The 12500-nt window shown below is 35.1% G+C and overlaps 1 protein-coding gene across 3 annotated transcripts in view; it reads left to right on the top strand.

The window, feature by feature from the left end:
• LOC136850685 (uncharacterized) overlaps positions 1-12500 on the top strand; it is a 576441-nt gene that overhangs the window by 501021 nt on the left and 62920 nt on the right. For all 3 annotated transcript variants that reach the window (XM_067124493.1, XM_067124491.1, XM_067124492.1), the window contains exon 4: positions 5887-5937. In XM_067124493.1, the coding sequence (XP_066980594.1) occupies positions 5887-5937 (51 nt within the window). The remainder of the gene's footprint in view (positions 1-5886; positions 5938-12500) is intronic.

The following is a 12500-nucleotide window of genomic DNA, read 5'->3' as shown; positions in this document are numbered from 1 at the left end:
GAAACACATGCTCATGTGTTCATTAGATAAAAATATATATATATATATATATATATATATATATATATATATATATATATATATATAGCCTACACTGAAGGATATTAAATCACATCTGTGAATTTATCCATATATATTCTAAGACAGAAATGATCGTGGGCAATGTTACTATTTTCTCACTCTACAGAAGGTTTATCGCTGCTTTTAACCCTTCAGTTTCATTGTCAAATGTTTTAATATAACATATATTTAAAAGAATTAAGAGGAACATAACGGGGATGTATATATATAAGAACTAAGAGGGATATATTCAGAACGTAATCGCCTAGTGGAAAGAAGAGGACCAGTGAGAATTGCCCTCAACTTCCCGATGTCTTCCTATTCTGCTGTGTATCATTGTAGAAAATGGTTTTATTTATTATTTTTTTTTTTACGGGAGAAATCGCTTTTCCATTAAATCCCCCCCTTCCACACTCTGTCCCTTCCTACTACTTCCTCCCCTCCCTCCCCCACAGTAACTGAATGTGTATATGTATTTATATATATACCTCCAGATGTATCGTATCGGTTGGAATTGTGGCTTAAAAGCCTCACCGACCATTTTTGATCTAATTTATAGATTTCCTGATGATGGATGCCTAAATGTGATGACGAAGGACTTGTATACAACGTGCTGTACCTAGAGATTGTTGCTGGTGTGTAGTTGGTCTGTGTGTGTTTGTGTGTGTGTACCATGAGGAATAAAATTTATAAATATATCACTACATCAGTCGCATTATGGACATTGCTCGTAGAACTAAATGATGGAGGAAAATACATCTGTCGAGATAATCTGTCTGCCTTAACATAAGACCGGTACTGTCTGCATGAATATATATAATATAAATATATATATATATATATATATATATATATATATATATATATATATATATATATATATATATATATGTGTGTGTGTGTGTGTGTGTGTGTGTGTGTGTGTGTGTGTGTGTAATATATATATATATATATATATATATATATATATATATATATATATATATATATATATATATATGTGTGTATTATGTACAATAGATATATATATATACACATGTGTGATATATACACATGTGTGAGCGTGCGCGTGCGTTATAATTGAACACCATATGAAGCTTTCCTTTAAACTATTTCGTGTTTTAAATATACTGGAAATTCAGATAAACGCTTAAATGCTTCTAATCGCCGTCAATTGCTGCGTGAAATAATGCTGCGTGATTGAATTCCGGAAAAACTATTGTCATATTTATGGTTTAAGACCAAGCGCAATTTCACAGCCGATCAGTTCTCCGGTAACTACAGAGTGTTTGTCAACCACAAGAAGTTTTCTAAAATGAACCGATTTTTCGCTGTTACAACCAATTCTTACCTCCTCCTCCTCCTCCTCCTCCTCCTCCTCCTCCTCCTCCTCCTCCTCCTCCTCCTCCTCCTCCTCCTCCTCCTCACAGCTCTTGTGGCCTTATCGTCGGCGGAAACTGACAACTCATGTTCTACGTCGGTAGATTCGGACGTAATGTGTTGTTTGTGAAAACGCGGGAAAGAGAACACCGAAGTTGTTTAGAAACTAGGCTCGGCTTTAATAACTGCCGCTGTTTACTTCTATTTATTTCAGACGATGAGTAGAATAATCGTGTCGTATCGCACATGAGCTGTGGTGGCTGGCGCTCTTCAGTAGAGCAAAAAAAAAAAAAGTTTCAAGTAGGACGTGTTTCTTTCCATCTGTCACTCTGTTATGCTCATTATAATTTTTTTTTTCAAGTACGATACAGTTTTCTTAGGTATTGCAAGAATCTGAGGTAATTTTGGACACATCTTTTAGTCTTCCTGGCTACTTCTTTGATAGCGTATCCTCATCAGGTTTCCCAAATGGTAACAGTAAGAATGGTAGTGGTAAAGATGCATTTTTCAATTAGTACTTAAGGCGAAATTACTTTATACACAGCTTAGTTCCGCCTTTCTGTTACTTCAATTACTGTGACTGATCAGTTCCGCAGAGCTGCTTTCACGGGTTATGCACATTTATGCACACATATGTGTGTGTGCGCGTATGTCTGTCTGTCTGTCTCCCAGTCTATATAATGGTCCCCGTTGCTCCATATTGAACAACCTCGCCTCACTAGCAAGAGACCAGAGTTCGATCCCGCAGGAGAATGGGGGGAAAAACATCGGGCTTGTGTTTTTTGTAAAATCCATCGCACTCCGTTTACTTAAGCAGGGAATTATGTAGCCCTGGTTAAGTCGACTGTGGTAGGCAACCTCTTCCTATGAAAATAAGTGATATATATTATATATATATATATAATATATATATATATATATATATATATATATATATATATATATATATATATATATTATATATATCTTTTATGTTCTTTTAGGTCTTTTAAATATATGTTACATTAAAGCATTTGACAATGAAAATTTCAGGGTTGAAAGCAGCGATAAACCATTTGTAAAATGAGAAAATAGTAACTGATGTGATTTAATATCCTTCATGTACACTATAATATATATACTATATATATATATATATATATATATATATATATATATATATATATATATATATATATATATACATATATGTGTGTGTATAATATATATGTATATATGGTAACTTTTCTCCGGGGATTAAAAAAATTTTTAATGTTCAATCGTTACCAACAGAACTTCAGTAGGCTAATTCACAGAGAGAGAGAGAGAGAGAGAGAAAAAAAATTTATCCCTTTACCTCGTGGCTTCGTTGAGTTTGTGGTAGTCCTCCTGTATGTACAGTGGTAATCCTCGTTTTTTTTCCGTTCTTTGACTCGCTTATTTTTTTCCCCCCTTCCTGTTTGTAGCACGTGGTCAGGTCTTTGGGTCTTTTCATCCGCACGCTCTCTCTCTCTCTCTCTCTCTCTCTCTCTCTCTCTCTCTCTCTCTCTCTCTCTCTCTCTGTGGTTGTTATTGCTCGCTAAGCTTTCCATTTTTACACTCGTTTATTTTTCCTAGTTACGTGTCTTTTCGGTTTCCGCCTGATTTATTTTATTCACGCCGGCTTCTTTATTCATTATCTCCTAATTACTTTTGTCATTTTTGTGATCGACCATAGGTTTATATACATACATACATTTATATATATATATATATATATATATATATATATATATATATATATATATATAGTACTTATTATATTATGTATATATATATATATATATATATATATATATATATATATATATATATATAAAAAAATACGGTTGAAATAAAAGATACTACGAAAATCCAAGTAATGCTGTTGAGGGTTATATTGAGAAAATGGTGAAAATCATTGTAATTATAAGGAGCACGGTAACAATTGTAATATCTAATAATTATACTTTTATTTATAATAAATACAATCTTGATGGCAACAAGAACGTTTATAGTAATAAAGATAACGGCAGGAGATATCAGATTTTCTGTCATTTTCGAAGTTGTTAACAATGCATTAATTAATCCTTATCTTTGAATGATTTACGTTGAGTTTATATGAACAGTGTCGTTGTCATTATCCTTCATGTTTAATGTGTACTTACAAACCGCCTTAGTAAAATGTTATTCAGTGCAAGAGACAATATGGCTGCCGATGAATCTTTCAGGTAGAATATTACTCGCTAAAAATATTTGCCGTATTTTTAAATAAGACAGAAATAGAAAAAAAATCCAGTTAACGATCATTAAAAAACTAGTATATCTCGATTATATACTGTGTATTATGTGCATCATTACATTTTTATTTCAGTACAGTACTTTCTTCCATTCATAATATTTTTTTTCCCGCAGTTGATCAAAAAGAGGAGGCGGGTATTGTTACAGTTCTCCCTGAGTACTTTTAATGTTTACAGCCGCTGAAAAGCCTGATCCTTAAATCATCCACCGAATGATTTGTTTTTAGCTTCGAAACATATGTTTTTGTTGTAGCGTGTGCGTCCACGCCTGTCTGTTTCAACTGAACCGATGATTATTTGTATACGTATGTATGCGTCTATGTGAAGGAACTCACACACGTGAATTTTTGATGCTGAGTTTAATAACATTTATACAGAGAGTGTATAACACCCACTGCCCTAATTACAAGTATTCGCAGAGATTGGGTATGGGGCATCACAATACTATGGCAGGAAATAATAGTGAAAATTAACAGTTGTGCATATGAGCAAACGCTGCATTTTTCAAAATATAAAAACAAATACAGTACTCGTATATGATTCTGAGTGGGAATTTTTGACCGTTTGCACGACGGCCCTCTTCAGCCAGCTCTGAAGAGGACCGTCGTGCAAACGATCGAAAGCTCCCATTTTTAATCGTTTTTGTTTCCTGAAAAATGCAGCTTTTGCTCATATGCATAATTGTGGATTTCCACTTACTATTCGCAGTGATTTTTATTTTTCCTTTGGATGAATTAGTCTATGCCATCTTTTAGTTATCGGTCTCTTTAAACCTACGTTTTACGTAACATCTTTGTAATCAGTCCGTCGCTCATTTCCGTTTATTCCAATCACGGGTCAATTACCTTAACACATTATCTTCCTAACCATGCTTTCTCTCTTCCTCCTCCTCCTCTCCCCTCCTCGTCCTCCTACCATTTCGTCATTCCTGGTAGCTACCTGTTCTTCCCTTATCGTTCCCCTTATTGCTACGGATCGGTTGATCCGTAAGTGTTGATTACCTGGAAAACCGGGGATCATCGGCGAGCGGTTGCTCGTCGTGTACCTCCGGATAATCCGAAGAGTTATGGCTTTCATTTGACTTGCAAATAATTGCTCGGGGAATGGGACCTCTTACGTGATAACGGTCATTAATGGTCATTTGATTGAGAGCTCTACGGACGGAGGAGAGTTATTGGGAGATCTCTCGGCGCGATTTTATGGGGACGGGAGAGGTTTTATCGCCGTTTAAAAGCGCGAGTTATTTGTTTGCGAGGATTGTTTTTGTTTTTTTTATTGTGTTTGCATGAGTTGCCTGTGAATAATGACGATATTTTCTTTTCATAGGCCAGTGCTTTGCTTCAAATGTCCGAGGGAACTTCTAGTTTAGTCACAAAGAACATATGTATTTCTCTGCCTCATCGCTGTGTGATTCAAGGCCCAAGGTTTTCATTTAATAATTCCTGTCGCCTTCCAGTTATTATTTTTACCGTAGCAGTGTCTTTCCGTCTCATTTTTTCTTTTTTTTTTTACTTTTGCGTTTTTGCTTTTTTTGTTTCGTAAGATTATTATTTATTCAGTATTATATTTTTTCTTCCTCTTCAGTTAGCCTTTATCATCATCTGGATGGTATTTTTTTTTATTAAATCGTTATGGAGAGAGAGAGAGAGAGAGAGAGAGAGGTGGTTAAAAATAATCTTATAATAGGAGCCGAAGTAAATGCAGATTTTTCCATATAAATGCAATTGTAATGTAAAGATTAAAATGCATGATTTCTTTTAAACGCCAATATTAACGTAAGAGCGACGCTAAGAAATCATAGCGAAAAGGGAAAGATATTCTCTCTCTCTCTCTCTCTCTCTCTCTCTCTCTCTCTCTCTCTCTCTCTCTCTCTCTCTCTCTCATTCTAATTATTATGCAGTTTCCATGCCTGAAAAACAAGTTATTCCTGAGTGTCGTTTAACAGAGCCCAAACAAGCAATTATGAAACCCATCCTCAGTGATCAGTAAGCATCTTCCCAAGTTCCCTTACGTTAATTAGGACATTCGTATGCTTTTCGATGGAGTGCTTGCATGCGGAAGCACTTCATTGAACGTTAATTTAAAGTGTTCTTTTTTTTTTTTTTTACAAAGTGATGTTAAGTTTGTATTCTCTCTTTCTTTCCGGCAGATCCGCTGAGGAAAATGGACAGGGAGCGGATGGGGTCCCCCACAACAAGAGGTGAGTGATGTCAAAACACCATTCTCTCTCTCTCTCTCTCTCTCTCTCTCTCTCTCTCTCTCTCTCTCTCTCTCTCTCTCTCTTTAAAAGCTCCTTCAATTTTTTGTTCTCAGTGGATTCATCTTTCATGCACTCATTCATATTTCTTGAACAAGATAAAATCTCTCTCTCTCTCTCTCTCTCTCTCTCTCTCTCTCTCTCTCTCTAAAAGCTCCTTCAATTTTTGTTCTCAGTGGATTCATCTTTCATGCACTCATTCATATTTCTTGAACAAGATAAAAGCTCCTCTCTTTTCAATTTTTTGTTCTCAGTGGATTCATCTTTCATGCACTCATTCATATTTCTTGAACAAGATAAAATCTCTCTCTCTCTCTCTCTCTCTCTCTCTCTCTCTCTCTCTCTCTCTCTCTCTCCACTGTGTTTGTATTTGTTTTGTAGTTTTTTCGCGGTTTAATTTCCGTAAAATAGATATTTTTAAAAGTTTGTATTTTATATCGATTCTATCTTCCTTTGTTTATTAAGCCATTTAATTTGTCTTCCTGCTTCTTTATTATATACAACTCAGGCAATTATTTCTTTAATTACATCAACCTTCCGATTTTTAGCCATTTTCGGATAGGAATCCCTTTGAATTTTGCCATTATTTAGGATGTATGCTTGCATGCGTATATATATATATATGCGTGTATGTATATATTATATATATATATATATATATATATATATATATATATATATGTATATATATATATATATATTGTATATATATGTATATATATATATATATATATATATATATATATATATGTGTGTGTGTGTGTGTGTGTGTTTGTATATGTGTGTACTGATAAATCTTGTTATATTGAGGTAAGTAGACTTATGCTCAAAATTCTATATGTCATTCATGCATATATATATATATATATATATATATATATATATATATATATATATATATATATATATATATATTTATATTTATATAATATATATGTATGTATGTAAATTTCCTGTATATACATATATATGTAATATATATATATATATATATATATATATATATATATATATATATATATATATATATATATATATATATATTTCCTATATGTACATATATATATACTGTATATATTTATTGACAGATAAATAGACTTCTTTCAGAATGACACCTTCCCTAAATTTCTCTGATAATAGACAACTGGGGAAGACGTCCAAGTCGAAATAAGAAGTAAAACATAAATAAGCTTGAAATTCGTGAGTTATAATGTATATGAATTTGAGTCATTTGTTAAAATGATTCTAAATACACACTCCACAGCTGGTAGTAAGCCGTTTGTGCATGTAAATAACCCACCATTGTTATTTAGGTCCTTTAGTTATGGTCATAATGCCATTCTGGTCATTTGACTTCCGGTACTAATTCTTTTTTCTATGTAAGGATCGGTGTTTACTGGTAATTGGTTATTTATTGTCACTTTTAACTGTTGTTGCATTTCCATTTTTATTTATTTATTTATTTTTTTTTTTGCCTCAGATTTCATTACTTACTTGATCAATCTTTTAACAGTTTTGTGTTTATATATATATATATATATATATATATATATATATATATATATATATATATATATATATATATATATATATATATATATACATATACATACATACTGTATAAACAGTTAACGACTTATTCACAAAAAAGGTCGCATCTCCACTGATGGCTTGAAGTTACTTGCACTAAGCATGCGACATCATATCTGCTCATTTTGTTTTAGAGCGGCTTGCATAACGTGCCTTGCAAAGGGTTCCCTTTTTGCACTTAGCCATCAATCTAATTGCAGCCGGGGAAAATCTGTGCAAAGCGTCACGCATTGCGTCCGATAACTATATTTACCTGAAAATTGCGCAGATACCGGTTGTTTACCAAAAGGTGCTCTCTCTCCCTCCCTCACCACCCCTTCCTCCCTCCCTCGACCTCCTCTATTTCCACCAGTCATCCTCATATGTTTTTCTGTTCGTTATTTTTCTCTATTTCTTTCATTTGTCTTTTTTTTCCTTTCTATTTGCTTTATATGACTTTTTTTTTCTTTATTTTTTTCATGTGCCTCTTTTTGTCCACTGCATTTTTGGAAACATTCAGGATTTAACCTCTGTACATTCTTCGCCTCTTGGTATGTGATGATTTCTTATATTTCCTTGCTACATTCTCTCTCTCTCTCTCTCTCTCTCTCTCTCTCTCTCTCTCTCTCTCTCTCTCTCTCTCTCTCAGTCATCCCCCTTCGACGGGCGGTACACCACACCCAAACATAACAGTGGCATAATTTACATGAAAATTATAGATGTTTTGGTTGAATCGTCGTTGAGCGCGTGAGTGCAGCCAGGCGCTTACATACATTCATATATATATATATATATATATATATATATATATATATATATATATATATATATATATATATATATATATATATATATATATATATATATATATATATATAATATATATATATTGTATATGTATAACTGGACGACGTGTCTGGCTTGGAAGCCCATTTTTAGTACGACGGAAGTTGTTATTGGAAAGTTCTTTCTTTTTTCTTTCTTTTTTGTGTTACTGAAATCACAGCAGAGTGAGCCTTTGCTAAATGGAGACATTGATTTTATTGTGTGTGTGTGTGTGCAGTTACGGGTATGTGCGTTATTCTGTGCTTATATAAAGCTTCACATGTGTATGTATGTAATTATGTGATGCATTAATTTGCAAGTTTAATTTGTCAGCTTTCATCCAAAGAGAGAAATATAGTAAATTCTCTCTCTCTCTCTCTCTCTCTCTCTCTCTCTCTCTCTCTCTCTCTCTGCATCTATAGCATACGTAAACTGTTTGTATTTACGTGTGGATACGTAACTCCTTTTAGTTACTTGTGCTTAGTTCCACCTCCGTGATTTGACGTCAGTAGTCATTCGCAATGAATGCGCTATTTCCTTCGTTTACTCAAGAGCAATCGTACGCGTGACAGCCTCTTCGTAGAAAGTGTTGTGTTACTCCGGGTGAATGTTAGCCAGAGAGGTACCGTTGTTTTTACCTTTTGAAGCGTTTTGGTTTGACAAAGGGTTTGGGAGGAAATACAGCTCTTAGTTGGTACGATTGCTTGTCTGTCCATGCGTCCGTTTCGATTAAGTTTGACGTGACTGATACAGTCAGTTTAGCCTTAATGTCCAGATCTAAGCAGATACAAATATTTGAAGGTTGGCGTTATGCCAGGAGACCCACCTTGATTATCTGTTAAAAATTCTGCTTGAAAAAGCATCCTGTAAAGGGAATTAGTTTTTGTTAACGATGGCTCCAGTGAATTCTACATCTATTTATCAATACTCTTTTCTGTTTGCTCTGGAAACTTGTATTGTAGTTACGCTGAGAAATTCACGACCATGAACAAAAATATTGGAGCAAAAGATAAATTATGAACGGTACACAAATCAAAAACTGTTAAGAATTTTCATCCCAAGATTAGGCGTGACGACGTTCACATAAAATGGAATTGGAAAGGAGGGAACGAGTCGACTGCAGGCGAGAAAAAGAGAAGAAGAAATTCGCCCCGGAGAAATTCTCGTAAAAGGTGTCAAAATTGAACAAAAGGGAAAGATACTTGATTAGCGAGTTAATTAATGCGCGGTCTCCGAGCGTTTTCCAGTTTCCATGGCAACCGCTTGCCTGAGGGGAAGTGACATTCGCAGATGAGAAGAAGAAAAAGGTTTAACGTAGTCTCTCTCTCTCTCTCTCTCTCTCTCTCTCTCTCTCTCTCTCTCTCTCATATATATGTATATATCTCTATATATATATATATATATATATATATATATATATATATATATATATATATATATATATATATATATATATATAATATATGTGTGTGTGTGTATGTATATATGTATATTGGTATCTTGTAGGGTGTTCTGAGTTTTAAATCATTGTTCGCACATTTTTTATTTAAATACCCATCTGATTCTCCAACTTTTTTTATCTGAGTTTTATGAGAATGTATTTTCGTCTTTTCCTAGATATCCTGTGATTAACTGAAATAACTGCCTTATGAAATATATACTGTATATATGTGTGTGTGTGTGTGCGCGCGCTCGCATCTGCGTACTATTCCTTTTTCTTTAAACATAATAGCAGTGACGTATCTAGTTATGAAGTAAATTCGATGTCATTACACAGACTTCGTTCGCATTTTTTTGTGAGAAGCCCTGTCATTATATTACACAATTAGAACACGGCGAGTAAATGGCTTATGAAGATAATGTGAGTTGCACTTCTGTCCTATTAAACCACGCTCAAACGACGGGAAAATTCCAGAACCTTCGTCAAATTTGCATCCTCGTGATCTGACAGTTGTTAGAATCCGTGGATGAGGTTAAGGCCCCGAAAGAGAGATAATAAGTGCGCGCGTATAAGTGAATGTCGGCTCGAGGCACTGGATGGCTCTGTGCGTATTGATTACATAGCCGCAAATGAGTGCCACACTAACTCCTCTTCCTTCTCTCTCTCTCTCTCTCTCTCTCTCTCTCTCTCTCTCTCTCTCTCTCTCTCTCTCTCTCCTCCCTCTCTCTCTCTCTCTCTCTCTCTCATTCCTATCACACCCCTCCTCCCATCTCTCTCTCTCTCATTCCCACCTCTCCTCTCTCTCTCTCTCTCTCTCTCTCTCTCTCTCATTCCTATCCACCCCTCTCCACCCTCTCTACTCTCTCTCTCTCTCTCTCTCTCTCTCTCTCTCTCTCTCTCTCTCTCTCTCTCACTATCACACCCCTCTCCTTCCATCTCTCTCTCCTCTCTCCTCTCTCTCTCTCTCTCTCTCTCTCTCTCTCTCTCTCTCTCTCTCATTCCTATCACACCCCTCTCCTTCCATCTCTCTCTCTCTCTCTCTCTCTCTCTCTCTCTCTCTCTCTCTCTCTCTCTCTCTCTCTCTCTCTCTCACACCACCATCCCATTCACCCTCCATCCCATTCCTCCCTTCCCCTCTGATATACACCCTATCTCCTCCTCCTCCTCTAAATATTTCCACCCCCCCCCCTTTCCTTTCTTCACACACTAATGCTGATGATGCTTTAGGCACTGCTGGCTGATATGTGAGTGATGTAAGTCATTACTGTTCGCTTTGCGGTTGTTTGTTTGTGGGAGTTGTGTGCCTCTGTTTGCTTTGTGTATATGGAGTGTGTATTTATGAGTATGGATACTGGACCCACTTATTTTCAAGGATAAAAAGATGACATCTGACTTTTTTTTACGTATGTTTGTTAATAGTATTCTGTTCTTTTACTGATGTGCCTTTTTCCATAAAGAAGTAAAACAGGATATATCACTGTCACACTTATACTCTTAGTGATGAATCCGATATTTTAGAAATAATAATAATAATAATAATAATAATAATAATAATAAAAATAATAATAATTAAAATTATTATTATTATTATTATTATTATTATTATTATTATTATTATTATTATTATTATTATTATTATTACCCCAAAGCTAATGTTAGACAACGTAAGTACAAGAGATTAACACAGAGGTTATATCATATGTAAACGCCTCTCCCCACCCCACCCCCAGCACTATTCGTCCGTAAAAAAAAAAAACTCAAATCCAAGAAAAGTCTTTCCGTCATGTATATAATTATCTTTAAAGAAACCTTACGAATGTGGCGGGGATGCCGGCTAGGCGTGAGCTTATCACAGAGGGAGAAGAAAAGAGAACATTTTTTTACCCACTTCTGGTTATATATTCTACCAAAAAAAAACGGAGGAGTTGTGGTCACGTTAGAAAGTATTTAGGCATACCGTGCTTTTCTCTCTCTCTCTCTCTCTCTCTCTCTCTCTCTCTCTCTCTCTCTCTCTCTTCCTCTTCCTTTCTTTTCCTCTGTAAGCAGGGGAGCGGGTAAAAATGGGATTTGAATCATATGTATGCAGTATGTATGTATGTATATATACATATACATACATACATGCATACATATGCGGACTAATAAAGGGTGTACCATTTGCACACACAGTATTAACGCAAGGCGTCAAGTTGCAAAACCCTTGACGTAATTCGTGTTGCCACATGAGAAAAATAGTTTCTTGCCGATGGGCTCCAGAATGGTCTCTCCACCTTCTGTCTGTGTTGTGGAACTCTCTTCCTCTCTCCGTGTCCCCTGGATAAATTGTTTACCTTTTATATGCTTTATTATGACATTAGCGGAAGTGTTTTTCATGTTGCTTTTTATTATTTTGTGTCGACATTTTTCCTCTTCCATTAGATACCTGTCGAAATTAGTGTATTTTTTTCAAGCGTTCCTTCCTATTAATCTCTGCAGTATGAAATAGTACCTGGTCATTTGAAACCGCCTCCAAGTTATAAGAAGCTTATCTTAAAGAAAGAAGAAAAAGGTGAAAAGTGATTTGATTTTTACTCAAGATTCCACTGAGCCGCAGCTTAGGTGAATTATTCGCAACTTTTCAACTCCCGATTTATTCCGTGTTTGTTTCCCCTCGTGTCTGTGTTCCCCTCCC

This window comes from Macrobrachium rosenbergii, chromosome 22 (genome assembly GCF_040412425.1).
Source record: "Macrobrachium rosenbergii isolate ZJJX-2024 chromosome 22, ASM4041242v1, whole genome shotgun sequence".
NCBI lineage: Eukaryota > Metazoa > Arthropoda > Malacostraca > Decapoda > Palaemonidae > Macrobrachium > Macrobrachium rosenbergii.
This window is presented reverse-complemented; position numbering and strand designations above follow the sequence as displayed.